This window comes from Moschus berezovskii, chromosome 22 (assembly GCF_049115385.1).
Source record: "Moschus berezovskii isolate FMDL1 chromosome 22, NW_MosBer_1.0, whole genome shotgun sequence".
Taxonomy (NCBI): Eukaryota; Metazoa; Chordata; class Mammalia; order Artiodactyla; family Moschidae; genus Moschus; species Moschus berezovskii.
Window position 1 is genome coordinate 20,369,205 of NC_142481.1, and position 16,236 is coordinate 20,385,440.

At 43.7% G+C, this 16,236-nt stretch overlaps 2 protein-coding genes across 7 annotated transcripts in view; one reads left to right on the plus strand and one right to left on the minus strand.

The window, feature by feature from the left end:
- Positions 1-5,431, minus strand: part of DPY19L3 (dpy-19 like C-mannosyltransferase 3) — a 74,187-nt gene extending 68,756 nt beyond the window's left edge. For 2 of the 4 annotated variants that reach the window (XM_088830850.1, XM_055412350.2), the window contains exons 1-3: positions 5,292-5,431; positions 3,381-3,522; positions 187-320 (exon numbers count right to left, since the gene is read on the minus strand). In XM_088830850.1, coding sequence (XP_088686976.1) covers positions 187-320; positions 3,381-3,483 — 237 coding nt within the window. In that variant the 5' untranslated portion in view covers positions 3,484-3,522; positions 5,292-5,431. Of the gene's footprint in view, positions 1-186; positions 321-3,380; positions 3,523-4,898; positions 5,043-5,291 lie in introns of those variants that run through there. The other 2 variants (XM_055412351.2, XM_088830849.1) reach the window with 2 other exon arrangements.
- On the plus strand, positions 4,679-10,636 carry LOC129546915 (uncharacterized). Of its 3 annotated transcripts, XM_088830853.1 has the most exons (3): positions 4,679-6,709; positions 6,960-7,042; positions 10,167-10,626. In XM_088830853.1, exon 1 carries the CDS (start codon positions 4,711-4,713, stop codon positions 6,013-6,015), a length of 1,305 nt encoding a protein of 434 aa, XP_088686979.1. In that variant the 5' UTR covers positions 4,679-4,710; the 3' UTR covers positions 6,016-6,709; positions 6,960-7,042; positions 10,167-10,626. The 3 variants fall into 3 exon arrangements, with proteins under 3 accessions (XP_088686979.1, XP_088686977.1, XP_088686978.1); XM_088830851.1 differs by having other exon boundaries at positions 6,960-10,636; XM_088830852.1 differs by having other exon boundaries at positions 4,679-7,042; positions 10,167-10,627.
- The last annotated feature ends 5,600 nt before the right edge of the window (positions 10,637-16,236 follow it).

Below are 16,236 nucleotides of genomic sequence, written 5' to 3' on the forward strand. Positions count from 1 at the left end.
AAAATGGGAAACTCATTTGACAATAAAACTTCTGATGTTATTTTAAATTAACAAAAGTCATTTTACTCTGCATCCAAGCATAAGAGCTTGAATTCTTTATGGCAAAATGAAACGGTCTTGGTCATACATCTAAATGGCTAATTAACTACTGGAGACATTGATGGGTAAATCATACAATGTTCATACCTTAATATTAGAAAACCACAAATCATTCTCATGTAAAGTGGCCAGGTAGACAGATGTAAGAAGCCCAATGCACAGGGCAACAGTTCCGCCAACTGTAAATGACAGAATCTTCCATAGTCTTCTAGTGGTACAACCTTTTAGGAAAAATAAAACAGATGAAAAACCAAATCAGTAAAGGATTTAACAGTTAATAGTTCTATTTCAGACTGTCAAGCATGCTAAGTTCCAGCTGCCTGTCACTGGAGAAGTTCTCCCTGTCCCCAGCAGACAGTTAGGGGCTCCTTTCTCTGATTCCACAGATCTTTCTATACTTTCATTATAGCTTTTCCACCACTCTGTTCATTTGTCCATTTTGCCAACTAGAATGTGAACTTCGTGAGGACAAGCACACTATCTTATTCACCTTAAAACCTAGGACCCATGTTGGGCTAGTTTAGCTACTAAGTTCCTTAAGTGGAAGAATAAATGTGTTATAGTTAAAATGTGTTGCTTATTCATTAAAAGCTACCACAAAATTTGATTAAAATTTAAAATTCCATAGGAAAAAATCCATCACACTAAAGTTAAAGGGCGTATAAACTAGGAAACATATTTACAGTACATATAAGAAAGGTTAAGTATTCTTAATATAGTATACTTTCAAGATAATAGAACAATGAATATTCCAGTAGGAAATTGATTAAGGATGTGAATAGGCAATGCACAAAAGAAAAAATGGCCAATAAAATTAATAGGAAAAAAAAAAGGTTAATATTAAAGAAATGGAAATCAAAACAAAGAGCTATAACTTTACAATACTGGCTAATTTGATAGCTTAAAAATGTTTAGTATTCTGTTTTGGTATGTACACACACACACAAAAAGACAGTTTAAAACCAATGCTGGTGTTAGAATAAACTGGTACCTTTCTGCAATCCAACATGGCAATAGGAAGTAAAAGCCACTGACGTGAGCACCCTATTTGACCAAAAATTCTAAATCTAGGCATATGCCCTAAATAAATAGTTTTAAACAAAACATTTGGCCATGAGGATATTTATCACACTTCAGTTTGTATAGGTAAAAGGTTAAAAATAATCCAAATATTAAATAAGAAATTAGTTAAAGAAATTATGCTATAGTTACACAGTGACTACACACTGACAAAACTTTAAAAATACAGACTGATGTATGTTCATATATATCATAATAAGAAAAAGACAGCAAGGTACACAAAAGCATGTAGGATCAATTTTGCAAAACCACATCTGAATGCTTGTAGGTATATATGTACAGAGAACAACATGCAGATTGTGAGATAATCAAAGGGCCTAAGTGGCAACCTCAGGATAAGTGGGTTTCTGGGAATATCTGTTCCTTCCTGTTCGCTTTTGTTTTTTTCTGACATATATACTGCTTTGGTAGAATTAAGAAAGCTATGTTTTAATTTAATGTTAGGGAAACTAAAATGGAGGAAATCTTGTTCAGGCTTCGGAAGCAGGAGAGCAGGTCTCTGACCTGCTTCTGACCTTCCTGGACACTGCCTGGATTCTGTGCCTGCCTGCAAGTACAGCAAGTCAGGTGGCACTTTAGATAAGAAAGGGAGTGTGTCCTGAAATTTTTGGGGCCCTGGAGGTCTGGCCAGTCCCCCGGGGTCTAAGAAGTCTTGTGACTCACAAGGTGAAACATACAGCAGTATAAAAGTTAAAGAAAAACTAGAGCTGCATTTTTGTGTGCAAACTGATGATGATATCAGTTTGTGGCCTGGAATTATAAATGAAAGTGAAAAGTGAAAGTGAAAGTCGCTCAGTTGTGTCCGACTCTTTGCGACCCCATGGACTGTATAATCCATGGAATTCTCCAGGCCAGAATACTGGAGTGGGTAGCCTTTCCCTTCTCCAGGGGATCTTCCCAACCCAGGGATCAAACCCAGGTCTCCGGCATTGCAGGTGGAGTCTTTACCAGCTGAGCCACCAGGGAAGCCCAAGAATACTGGAGTGGGTAGCCTATCTCTTCTCCGGGGGATCTTCCCAACTCAGGAAACGAACTGGGGTCTCCTGCATTGCAGGCGGATTCTCTGCCAATTGAGCTATGAGGGAAGCCCCAGGATTATAAATGGGAGTCCTCCCAACTGCAACCTCAAATCTTGCCTGTTGGGTGGACACACCACCCAGGATCCTTCCCCAACTGAGAGTCCAGATTTGCTATTAAGGAGGGACTGCCCAGCACTGTTTAAGTCTGGATGTTGGTCAGCCCAATTTGGTGATGTTACTTTTCCCTATTGTTTCCATTTATCTTCTTTTAATGATTGTATATTGAAATTAAGTCAAATAATCCCCTATTAAATGCTGAAATTGTTTACTGTGTGTGACAAGTGTTTTCTTTTGTTAACGAATCCTTCCAACCTAAAATGAAAGTAAAACTTTCAGCAAAAATTTAAAAGGACAAACTTGAACTTGGATTTGTATAAGATTTTCAAAGAGTACTCTGCATTATCTCAATTTGCTAACAGATGAGTGGCATGACTGCTCAACACAGACTATTTACTTTATAAAACTGCTACCCCCAAATGACTTTACTAGCTCCAGCTGCAGTCAACATAAACTCAGTCATATCCAAAATGGCTGATGGACATGGACTTTTTCATGCCTACTTTTAAAAATCCTGACATGCTTAGTCTAAGAAAGCAACTCAGGAAGCAAAAGGTTGGCAATTAATGCCATTTGATGCATGGCTTAGCAAAAGTCTTCAACACTGTATAAACAATTTACCAAATTCTGACCACTTCCCTCCCCACCTCCCAAAAAGGCAAAGAAAAAATATTCAGGAATTTGACTGAAAATAAAAAATTAGAAAATGTTTTGATTCATCTTTCAATACTTTAATGAATCGAGAAACTCACCCAAGGTAAGGCTGTCTACTGTGAGCAGCATACACAAACCAGAAAAAGAACTAGACTAAAATCTGAACAGTGGGAAAAGATCAGGTTGGCATAATCATACTAAACAGACACCTGAGAAGCAAAGGATTCTAAGCATAACTGTAAAATAAGTATTATCAGATTGCAATCAAATCATCTGTAGAACCCTCAGGGTAGTAGAACAAGTTTCTTCAACTATTAGGTCTCTCCAAATTTTGTTCCTGTTGGAGAGTGATTATTTCAATATGCAGACAAAAAAACAATCCAAAATGCTACTTTAATTTAAATCACATACTAGATGGCAATTTATCTTCCAACTTCACATTTTCTTCTTGTGCCGTGTAATCCTCAGAAACTTCTGTGGTTTGTATTCCTTTTCTTTGCCTGATGGATATCATGGTGTCAAAGACTCACATGCATTGTTCTTCCAACCACTCCTACAAACAACACAGAAGTAAACCACCAGCCATATGTGAGTACCCTCTCTAGCAAATACACCCTAGTGCTCATCTGTGTTTTAGAGACTTTACCTGAGCCATTTTTCCATGCTTACCATGCCCTCCCATTGTCCCATCCAAACCTTAACTAGCATTCAAAGCTACTCTCAAGACACAACACAGATATTTCTGTAACACAACCACATTTATAAAGCGCCTGTTCTATGGTAGGCACTGCCAAGAGTTAGGAACACAGGTGAGCATCACAGACAAACCCCTGCCCTTCTTCCAGGAAGTCTTCTTTTCCTGGGACACACCAACCCCTACAGATTCTTCCCCTTCCTGAGTTACAGCAGCCATCATGCAATTTGCCACATAATCAGGTAGCTTCTTATCATTTTCTATAGTGCTATACCATGCAAATGGTATTAAGCAGAATCTGTTGATTGTTGATAGCCTGATTTTGAAGAACTGAAATACTGTTTTGTCTCAGGTATCTGGATTTTGATACCTGTGTTCCTTCAAACAATCCACTCTTGGAAGCTTTAGGAATATGCCTGGGCGGTGATGGCAGCGGGGGTGTGCCAATCAGGGCAGCTGCTCCGCTAGGGAGCAACAGTGGGAGTGCCAGCAGGGAGCAGGAGCCTGGTTTGGAAGCAGCAAGTGGGAGGCGGGGGAAGGCTGGCAGTGAGTAAGCTGGCTACCGTCCCTCAGAACATCTTGCGTCACTCCTCCGACTAATGAACAGCCTTAACTAATTATCAACTATGACCGGCCGCCGGTCATGATTGTTGGGGCAGTTTATTAATTCCTAAAAGTAAACAAGTTGCTCTATTGAAAAGAACATATCATCCAACACGATGCAATTCATTCATTCAAGCAAGCAAAAAAACCTGAGAGGCAAAACAGACTTCGGTGCAAACACGGAAAATGGAGACTCTGGAGCAACGAGACAGAAAAGGAGTGTCGGCAAAGTCGTACCTCCAGAGATGAGCTTATCCCCAAGTTACCTCATCCTAGAGTCATGCTAAGAGGCTGCAAGCGGAGTTGTAAAAATTCCCACAACTGATACACCGTAACATGTTGGGATAGACGGCAACAAATATTTTAAGTGTCAACTATGTGTGATAATTGCATGAACCCATGTAGCAAAAGTTTCCCCACCAAATTACAAGCTACGCTATCTTAATGTTTGAAAAGGGAAACGACAGCGGTGCTTTTTTCCTCCATTGCTTAGGAGGACCAGCGCGTGCTGGACATCCGGGGCGCTGCAGGGCACGCTGTTCAGCTCACCTCCGCACCCCAACCCTACAGTACCAGCGGTCCCCGCCGGCGGCCGAGGGGCCGGAGAAGTTCCGTAACTCGCCCGGACTCACCCAGGAAGTGGCGTGGCAGCCGAGGCCGGAGACCACCCGGGCCCTCCCTCCGCCCGCGTGGCCGAAGCAAGAAGCCGCCCGAGAAGGCGCCCCGCCCTCGGCAAACTTGCTCTCTCCAGAGTTGCTGCCCGCGGCCCCGCACGTCGGGTGGACTGGGGCGACCCGTCCCAAACCGGCTGCCCCAAGACGCCACGAGGGGCGCGGCCGCGTCCCCAGACTGCGCGACGGAGCGGGGCGGCCAGCGGGCTTTCCGTCTTCGCGGCTGACCCGGCCGAACACCACCAGGCAAAGGCGCAGCGCCGCCCGCCCGCCCGCCGGACAGTCCCGGACCGCAGAAGCCTGGCGCCCAAGCGTCCCTGCGCGCCGCCCGCGGCCCGACACGCAACCACAAACCTGCAGCCTCAGCCGTCCTCGCGCGCGGCTCGGGACCGGGGAGGAAGGCGGCCGGCCGGCCGGGGGCGCAGAGGGTCGCGGGTGCGGGGCCTCACCACGGCCTGCAACGCGCAGGGGGTACCGCCCCGACCCCGCCGCCGCGGAACCTTGTGCAGCACCCTGGAAATGGGGGGCTGGGGGGCGTCTGCCTCCCCGGGGAGGGGGCGCGCCGGGGAGGCCGGGCCGCTGCGGCCGCGCCCATAGGTCCCGGGAGCCGTCCGTCAGCGCGGGCCCCCGCCCTCTCCCGGGACGCCCCGCCCCGTCTCGTGCGGCGCCGGCCGGAAGGAAGCAGCGCACTTCCGGTCTCCAGAGCGTTCCAGCCCGCGGGGTGCAGCTACCTCCGCGGCACCCGGGACCCCGGGAAGAGCGCTGGACTCGTGCTGCAGGCCGCAGGGCCGGAGGCCGCCTTCCCCCACGCAGACGCCCACCACCCCGGGACCAGAGCGAGCGGTGGGGCTCGGGGGAAGAGGGCCGAGCTGCGAGGAAGGGTGGCCTCGGATCGGACCGCGGAGCCGTGGCACCTCTTCTGCCCCCAGGGGGAAGGTGGGCGGGCCGCGGAAAACTGTCACCTGCGCTGGTCGATCCGGAGGGGCCGGTAAGGGCCCGACGGACGGAAGCTCTCCGACCACTCGGACTTGTCGCAGCTTCCTGGGCGGCAGGGCCTGCGCGCCCCTGCCCGGTCTAGGCAAACTCCCCAGGCCCCAGCTGTCGCTGATCTGTGCTTGGAAGTCTTTCCCCGACTGCCAGTGAGCGTACCCACAGAGATAATTTCGTATCTCCATAGGTGCCCTTTTTCGGGGGCGGCGGGCAGTATCTTCTTCCCAGTTTTGTCTTCTAGAAAACAGTATGTTCCTTTTTACTGGCTTGCGTTTCTCGTCTCCAAACTGCTGTCAGCTTTTTGGAGGGCTATTACTGTTCTGTCTACCTAAATATCTTTCTTAATCACACTGCGACGAACAGTAGGTAAAGCCTTTTGTCAGCAGATTCTCAGAGCACATGTTAATTCATTTTTGTTAAGGAATGGCCCTCTAGGTCCTCCACCTGTGAAAGGCTGCCCATCTGTTTAATTCCAGGAATTCCTTCAGCCAGGTGCCATTCCTAGTTACCCCTGTTTGATATTCTTCTCCTCCTTTGTGTGTCTGTTGCTATTAGTAACAAACACACATTCTGTGAGTATGGATTGAGGTAACTGCTGGGTTGTCTTAATAAAACTAAATGTCAGCTGTTTTTTCAGATGGTGTTTGTCATGTTTCAACATGCTTGTTGGTGTCTTTACTTCATGGTGTGGACCTGAGAACACGGACTGTGTATTTATAATCCGCCTATTTCACCTTAAGATGCAGCAGTAAAATACATTTGTGTGCTTAATAAATACATATGTGAGTTGATTCCTCATTAAATAGGATTACCCCCTTCTTTCTTATATAGGGTTTTTTCTTATTAATAAATTTTCATGACTCTGTTGTGAAACATGTATCTTTTGAGTCAAGGAAATACTGTTAGCAGCTGCTTGCTGTTTTAATATGAAATGGTTTTACTAAACAAGATAAAGCTTTGAGAGAAATAGAAACCCACTGCAGAGAGTAAGTTTTGGTAATGATTAAGAATGAATTCTTCATTCTGTTACAGCAGTTGTGGCTGTGGGGGTGATGGGTAATGACTGGTAGACCTTAGCCGCCACTGAGCTCTGGTCACAGACTGTGACCGCAGAGGTGAGCACTTCTTGTTTGTATTATGTTTTGAAACACAGTGGACTCTGGCTTTTCCTTTGTTGGGGTCAGCAACAGTTAAGTTGTGCTGAAACAGGTCAACTCAAAAAGTATGGTCTGGAAACCTGCGTCATCATGGGCATCTTGTTGGAAATTATCAGATTTTCCCCACGCCTATTGAATCATCATCTGTAGGGGTTAGGGACTGAGAATCTGTTGAAGTTCTCCATGTGAGTCTGTGTTCAGCAAAGTTTGAAATCCATAGCTGCTGCTGCTGCTGCTGCTAAGTTACTTCAGTCGTGTCCGACTCTGTGTGACCCCATAGACGGCAGCCCATCAGGCTCCCCCGTCCCTGGGATTCTCCAGGCAAGAACACTGGAGTGGGTTGCCATTTCCTTCTCCAATGTGTGAAAGTGAAAAGGGAAAATGAAGTCGCTCAGTCATGTCTGACTCGTAGCGACCCCATGGACTGCAGCCTACCAGGCTCCTCCGTCCATGGGATTTTCTAGGCAAGAATACTGGAGTGGCTTGCCATTGCCTTCCATAGCAGGACCTTGATATTCAAAATGTGATCCGTGGATCAGCAGTGTTGGCATTACCTAGGACCTTAGAAATGCTGGATCTCCAGCTCTCCCAAACACCTACTGAATCAGAAACCTTCATTTTAATGTAATCCTCAAGTTCCTTGTATGTACCGGCTTTCTTCTCATGCACGATGTTTGTTCAGTTTTTAAGTTGTTTGGCTTAGTAGTGTGAACACTCTGGATCACTCCTGTTTTCTGTGGCAATAGACTCTCCTGGTGTTCCTTGCTTTTCTTGTTCAGTCTGTTAAGTCATGTCCGACTTTTTGCAGCCCCATGCACTGCAGCAAGCCAGGGTTCCCTGTCCTTCAGGGTCTCCCGGAGTTCGCTCAAACGCATGTCCACAGAGTCGGTGATAGAGTCCAACCGTCTCATCCTCTGTCGCCCCCTTCTCCTGCCCTCAATCTTTTCCACCATCAGGGACTTTTCCAGTGAGTTGGATCTTCATTATCAGGTGGCCAAAGTATTGGAGCTTCAGCTTCAGCATCAGTCCTTCCAGTGAATACTCGGGGTTGATTTCTGGCATTGATTTCTGGCATTCCTTTTCAGTCTTTTGTAAGCTCCTTTTGCTCTCTGGCTCATGTCTCCCGTTTCCAGTGATATTGTGGTGACTCATAAGTGTTTATGTCGAGGCATAGCGCCTCACCTTCAGGTTCCATATGTTCAGTGCCTGTTGGAGATTTCCATGTGTACAACGCACCTCAAACTCCTTGTTAAAAATCAAACTTTTTCTAATCCCCAAAACTACTTTTCCTCCCACATACCCCCATGTACCTACTTGCCAGTAACCTAGGAACCAAACTTCATTCTTCCTTGCTGTGTAACCCAAATACCTAGTCAAATACTGAGTCCCATTGGGTTTATTCCTAAATATCTCAGAACTTGCCCAACTTTTCTCGCTCTCTATAGCCAGTACTGTAATCCAAGTTACCATCTTTCTGTCTGGACCATTTCAATAGCCTGCTGACAGATCGCCTTGCATCTGGTTCCTGGTCCCTGGCTTTGTCCACTCAGTCCACCCTCCATATAATAACCAAACTGATCTTACTAAGATATAAATCTTTTGGTGGCTTACTGGCTTTCTATAAAAACCAAGCTCCTTAACAAGTTTCTAAGTACTGCTATGAATCAGGCTCCATTTACCTCTCCAGCCTCATCTCTACTTCCTGTTCATAAATTTCCAAGTTTTTGTAAGTGGTCTCCTTGCCTGACTTATCTACTATTCAGCCTTTAAATTTCAGCTTAAATGATCCTTGCTGCTTGGTATTTATATACTCCCCTCTCACTGAATACAGCTTGTTCTGTGTGATGATGCATAGGATATGGTGGAAGTGACACTGGGACTTCTGAGTCCAGATCATAAAAGACATTCCAGTTTTAGCTTAGCCTCTCCAGGACTGGTCAACTATAGGGCCACCAGCCCCTGTGTTGAGAGGACATTCAAACAGCCTGTAGTGAAGGCCACATGGGCAGCACCTGCCCTCTGACCAACAACCAGCCTGCCATGTGAGCGAGCCACCTCAGAGCAAGACCTACCAGGTCCAGGTCCTTTGTGCCACTCCCAAATATCTGATGATGAGAATAGTAAATGTTTATTTTTGATATAGCTGAAGGGATTTGGGGGTAGTTTTGTTATACCATGATGGATAATCAATACAGTAGTCATCTTCCATATGGATATATTTATCATCATTTAATATTTCCCTGTAATTTGACATTTACATGGTTTCTAGCTCTATCCTAAGTAATGCTATACAGAATATCCTGATATAATATTTTAGGATATATTTCTAGAATTTAATTGCTATAACTCATATTTTAAATTAGGATAAACATTGGCAAACTACATTCCAAAAAGGTTAAAACTTCTGTTACTTTACACTTGCACCAGGTGCATTATGGTGCTTATTCTCCATGTCCTTGCCAACAATGGCTGTTTTTCATCTTTGCCAATCTTAGGTGACAAATGATCTATCACTTTAGATGTATTGGTGAGGTGGAGATAGTTATATCAGGAGATTATTGATTTTGTATTGCTTTTTTCTGTGATTTATCTTTTCATGTTTTTCAACCAATCATCGATTTAATCTTTATATCCCGGGATTATTTGTGGATTATGGATATTAATTTTTTGTCATTAACATGCAGGTGTTCTCTCAGTGTTGTGTACTTCATACTGTGTGTTTACTATGCACTGATTTTCCATTTTATGTTGTCAGATCTATCCTCTTCCCTTTATAGCTTATGGGTTTTTTGACCATGCTTAGGAAAACTTTTACCATCCCAAGATTCTAAAACTTTTAAAATACTTTTTACTAGTTTTAAAATTATTGCATCCTTTTAATATGAGGAGTGATAGAGGTCTGATAGTTTTTTAAATTGGAGAATCACTTGTTTCACCTTCATTCTTACTGAACTATCTGTATCACATACTAATTCTTGTATGTATATGGCCTATTTGTAAACTTGTGTTTAAATGATTCTAAAGAAGAACTACTGTGTAACAGTTCTACATAGTGTATTATTATTATTATTTTACAATATAGGTCCTTGCAAGGAGATCAAACCAGTCAATCCTAAAGGAAGTCAGTCCTGAATATTCATTGGAAGGACTGATGCTAAAGCTGAAACTTCAATCCTTTGGCCACCTGATGCAAAGAACTGACTTACTGGAAAAGACCCTGATGCTGGGAAACACTGAAGGCAGGAGGAGAAAGGGACGACAGGGGATGAGATGGGTGGATGGCATCACTGACTCGATGGACCTGAGTTTGAGCAAGCTCGGGGAGTTGGTGATGGACAGGGAAGCCTGGAGTGCTGCAGTCCATAGGGTTGCAAAGAGTCAGACATGACTGAGCGACTGAACTGAACTTGCTGATTATCTGTTTTAAATATAGTAGTGTGTACATGTCAATCCCAAACTCCTTATCTATCTTCCCCTCCACATTTCACCCCTGGTAACCATAAATTCATTTTCTAAGTCTGTGAGTCTGTTTCTGTTTTGTAAATAAGATCATTTGTAACATTAAAAAAAATACTGTATATAAGTGATATCATATGGTATTTGTCTGTCTCTGATTTACTTCACTTAATATAATAATCTCTAGGTCCATCCATGTTGTGAAAAATGGCATTGTTTCATTCTTTTTACTGGTCGAGTAAAATTCCATTGCATGTACACACCACATCTTTATCCATTCATCTGTCAGTGGACATTTAGGTTGCCTCCATGTCTTGGCTATTGCAGATAGTGCTGCAGTGAACACTGGGGTGCACGAATCCTTTGAATCATGTTTTCCTCCAGATATGTGCCCAGGAGTGGGATTATTGGATCGTATGGTAGCTCTATTGGCAGGTTCAGTCAAACAGTCAGTCGCTCAGTCATGTCTGACTCTGCGACACCATGGACTGCAGCACACCAGGCTTCCCTGTCCAGCACCAATTCCCAGAGCCTACTCAAAACTCAAGTCCATCACATCGGTGATGCCATCCAACCATCTCATCCTGTGTCACCCCCTGCTCCTCCTGCCTTCAATCTTTCCCAGCATCAGGGTCTTTTCCAGTGAGTCAATTCTTTGTATCAGGTGGTCAAAATATTGGAATTTCAGCTTCAGCATCAGTCTTTCCAGTGAATATTCAGGACTGATCTCCTTTAGGATGGACTGGTTGGATCTCCTTGCAGTCCAAGGGACTCTCAAGAGTCTTCTCCAACACCACAGTTCAAAAGCATCAATTCTTTGGTGCTCAGCTTTCTTTATAGGCCAACTCTCACATCCATACATGACTACTGGAAAAACCATAGCTTTGACTAGACAGACCTTTGTTGGTAAAGTAATGTTTCTGCTTTTGAATATGTTATCTATGCTGTCATAGGATTAATTTTCAAAATATACAAGCAGCTCGTACAACTCAATGCCAGAAAAACAAACAACCCAATCAAAAAGTGGGAAAAAGACTTAAACAGACATTTCTCCAAAGAAGACATACAGATGGCTAATAAACACATGAAAAGATGCTCAATATCGCTCCTTAGAGAAATGCAAATCAAAACTACAATGAGATACCACCTCACACCAGTCAGAATGGCCATCATCAAAAAGTCTGCAGAGAATAAATGCTGGAGAGGGTGTGGAGAAAAGGGAACACTCTTGCACTGTTGGTGGGAATGTAAATTGATACAGCCACTATGGAAGACAGTATGGAGATTCCTTAAAAAGCTAGGAATAAAACCACAATATGACCCAGCAACCCCTCTCCTAGGCATATACTTTGCGGAAACCAAAATTGAAAAAGACACATGTATCCCATTGTTCATTGCAGCACTATTTACAACTGCTAGAACATGGAAGCAACCGAAGTGTCCGTTGACAGATGAATGGATAAAGAAATTGTACATATACACAATGGAATATTACTCAGCCATAAAAAGGAATGCATTTGAGTCAGTTCTGATGAGGTGGATGAACCTAGAACCTATTACACAGAGTGAAGTGATCAGAAAGAGAAAGATATATTCTAACGCATATATACAGAATCTAGAATAATGGTAATGAATTTATTTACAGGGCAGTAGTGGAGAAACAGACATATAGAATAGACTTATGGACATGGGGAGAGGGAAGGAGAGGGTGAGATGTATGGAGAGTAACATGGAATGTTACATTTCCCATTGCCAACGGGAATTTGCTGTATGGCTCAGGAAACTCAAACAGGGGCTCTGTATCAACCTAGAGGGGTTGGATGGGGTGGGAGATGGGAAGGAGGTTCAAAAGGGAGGGTGTATATGTATATCTATGGTTGATTCATGTTGAGGTTTGACAGAAAACAAAATTCTGTAAAGCAATTATCCTTCAATAAAAATAATAATAACACCCCCATACACAATAATAAAAGAGCAGTGGTCTCCAAACTTTGATCTCACAACTTAAATAACAAATTTTGTTTCTCTCTCTCTCTCCCTCCCCATATGTTTATGGAAATGCTAGTATGTTCTTCCTGCATGCCATGTGTTGTTTCATATTCTGCTCGTGTAGGACCCATGTCACAGACCTCAGAGATCAGGTGTGTCTACAGCATTCTTTCAAGCCTGATTTGGCACACGTGGTCATAAGCACCCCATGCTGAGTCCTAAGAAGGATCTCAGTGCTCACAGATCATTCCGGAGTTGCACAGGAATTACACCAGTTACACCAGGGTCCTCCTCCCTCAGTACTCCCTCTCCTTCTCACCCTCCACCCCCATTTAAAATATTTGGTTCCTTGTTAAGAGTAGGCATTATGTAATATCATTCGTAACTTTTTCTCTCTTCCTATGACCAACTGGATTGTAATGGCTTAAACGGTGAAATTTATAGGCAGATTAGCATAGGTGCATAGTTATCCAAGGACTCTATTATTGACACATTGTCAGTGTTTTATTTTCTTCAATACATGCTACTCTTCTTGCCTCTGCTCTGTGTTAGTTTCCACCTACACCTTTCTTTTCTGATTCTATGGTTCGATTAACTATTGGACTTGCGTATTTTTGAATGAGGAAACAAAATGTTAGTGCTTTATCACTCAAGCTCTAGGCCAAATGTGATGATTCCTAGATGTTGGCTTTTCAAATCCGCAAATCAGTGGCTTTGGCTAGTCTTTCCAATTTGTTCTCCTGGACTGCACTACTATCATTCCCTGCAAAACAGGGTATACACAACAGTGTCTGGAGACCCTCGAAGCAGATATTTCTGGCTTTGGTATTTTTTTTTTTTAATAGGAAGAAGTAGGACTTTCAGCCATAAATATATGTGTTAAAACCCTCAAATTCAGATATTTTATCATTTCTTTTTTGTATATATTTTATTAGTTCCAGGTTTCTGATGGGTTCAGAATGTGGCCAAGTAATTATATATATATATATATATATATACATATTTATTTATTGACTGTGCTATAGGCTTCCTTGCCCCATGCAAACTCTTAGTTGCAGCACGTGGGAGTTAATTCCCTGACTAGGGATCAGATCCAGGCCCCCCTGCATTGGGAATATGGAGTGTCAGCCACTGGACCACCAAGTCCCCCTAAAATATTTTTTAACAAACTCACACAATGGAATTGATGATTGGTTGTTGGAAGGGATCTTGCTTTAGGGATACACGCCTTAGTCACCTGGAGCCCAGAACAAAGATTTGACCAAGTATTTAACCAAAGGTATTATACCAGGGAACTCTGACCACATCCTTGTTTAAACATGCCACTTAAGAGAATCAGCATTAGAAATACCGTGGGTGAGAGCAGCAGCAGGGTATCAACCTGCCGGCAGAAAACAGGACAGCAGGGTTAGTTACAATACAGTGACTGTAGTAATGGCGTTCGGATTCCAGAGAAAACAAAGGTGGTGGTGTGGTTGCTGTTGCTGTTTAGTTGCTAAGTCCTGTGTGATTCTCTTTTGACCCCATGGACTGTGGTCTGCCAGGCTCCTCTGTCCATGGGATTTCCCAAGCAAGAATACTGGAGTGGATTGCATTTCCTTCGATCATTTCTTAAATTATGGCTAATCTAGCACTGGGTTGAATTTTCACTAACACTTATCCAATCCTGGTCCCCAAACCTTCCTGAGTCCACCCGTGGATGTTGATAAACTTGCTTGAATGGTTTATGCTTAAGAATTCAGAGGACTGATTGCATCTCATCAGGCCTGAAAGCTGCTAGGACTCAAATGACCTCAATAGCTGTGTGGAGACTGGAGTGGGTGGGCTTTGTCTGTTGTGCTCCCCACGTGATGGAGGAAAGAACACAGCTAACTCTGAGAGGTTTTTAATCACCATCTCTTGATGGCTTAAAATTTTTTCAGTCAAGATACCAGGAAACAAAGCTTGTTTCTTCTTACCACTCTCACCAACCAGCTCATTTGTATGAGCATGACTTCTCCATGGTGACACTATTCCCTCCACTCCCAATAGGGAGAAAATCGGTTCTTAGGAGTTGAAAAAAGAATTCATGTTATGTATTGGATTGGTCAAAAAGGTCGTTTGAAGTTTTGCATAATATGTTACAGAAAAATCCAAATGAATTTTTTTGCCAACCCTGTATAAAATGCAGATATACAGTATATCTAAGGTATTCAAATTTCATGGAGGAGGGGTGATCAGGGAAAAAAAGTCTAGAAAAGTTTCCTTAGGGAGGTGATAATGAGAAAAAGGTTGAAATGCTGATAAAGATTAAATTTTGGGGGGTTGGAACCCTGACTAAATCCAAACAGTAAACTTTTTTCTGTAGTGAATTTTCACTATGCATGAGTGTGTGGCAGGGGGCAGGGAGGAAGATGGGAAATAATGTTAGGTTACATTAACAGATAATGGTTAAATACAAGTGCTGCTTTGGGTTTTATCTTTGCCCCTTCTGCCTTTTTCCTTTGGGAAAAAAAAAAAAAATTGGTCACTGAGTTATGTCTGACTCTCTGATCCCATAGACTGTATAGCCTGCCAGGCTCCTCTGTCCAAGGAATTCTCCAGGCAAGAATACTGGAGTGGGTAGGTTTTTCCTTCTCCAGGGGATCTTCCTGATCCAGGGACTGAACCCAGGTCTCCTGCACTGCTGGTGGATTCTTTACTGTCTGAGCCACCAGGGAAGCCCTTTCTTCTGCTGCTGCTGCTAAGTCACTTCAGTCGTGTCCGACTCTGTGTGACCCCATAGACGGAAGCCCACCAGGCTCCCCCGTCCCTGGGATTCTCCAGGCAAGAACACTGGAGTGGGTTGCCATTTCCTTCTCCAATGTGTGAAAGTGGAAAGTGAAAAGTGAAAGTGAAGTCGCTCAGTCGTGTCCGACCCTTAGCGACCCCACGGACTGCAGCCTACCAGGCTCCTCCATCCATGGGATTTTCTAGGCAAGAGTACTGGAGTGGCTTGCTATTGCCTTCTCCGGCCCTTTCTTCTACCTGATCCTAATTCTTCTTGGTGGAACTATGTGAGCAACACCCCAGGCCCACAGGACAGTACCCTACAGAATGAGGCTGGCTTTGGGGCTGGCCTGCAGGTGTACTTCAGAATTAGGATTGTTCTGCAACCAGAGTCCTGCAGGTCAAACTGTCCTGTGTGATGGTTAGAAGAATGAATTTTGTGTGAGAGCCTTGCATGGTCTAAGGACATTTCTCACTGTTTTCAAGAACTTCCACCCTTCCCTAATAGTCCACTGCACTCCTATATAGTCAGCAGTTGGTTATACTGAATGCATACAATTTAAAGTACCATTCTTTTTCCTTGGGCCATTCTGCCAGGTTTCTAGCTTATTTAACGAAAGAGGCTTTCTTACATAGTCCTTAATGGCGGTTTATGGATGTGAGAGAGGGATTGATATAATAATGGTAGCAGGGCAATGTTCTGATACTTTATCCCAGGCCATTGTCTTTTGAGATGTTACATGAGTTGTATACAATATAGTCCAAGTACCAAGTTTGTCTTTTTTGGGTCTATTTTGAGAGAGAGGATTATTTTGAGTTACTGTTGTTCAGTCACCCCGTTGTGTCGATTCTTTGCGACCCCATGGATTGCAGCACTCCAGGCCTCTCTATTCCTCAACATCTTCTGAAATTTGTCTAAGTTCATGTCCACTGCATCAGTGATGCCATCCTCTGACACC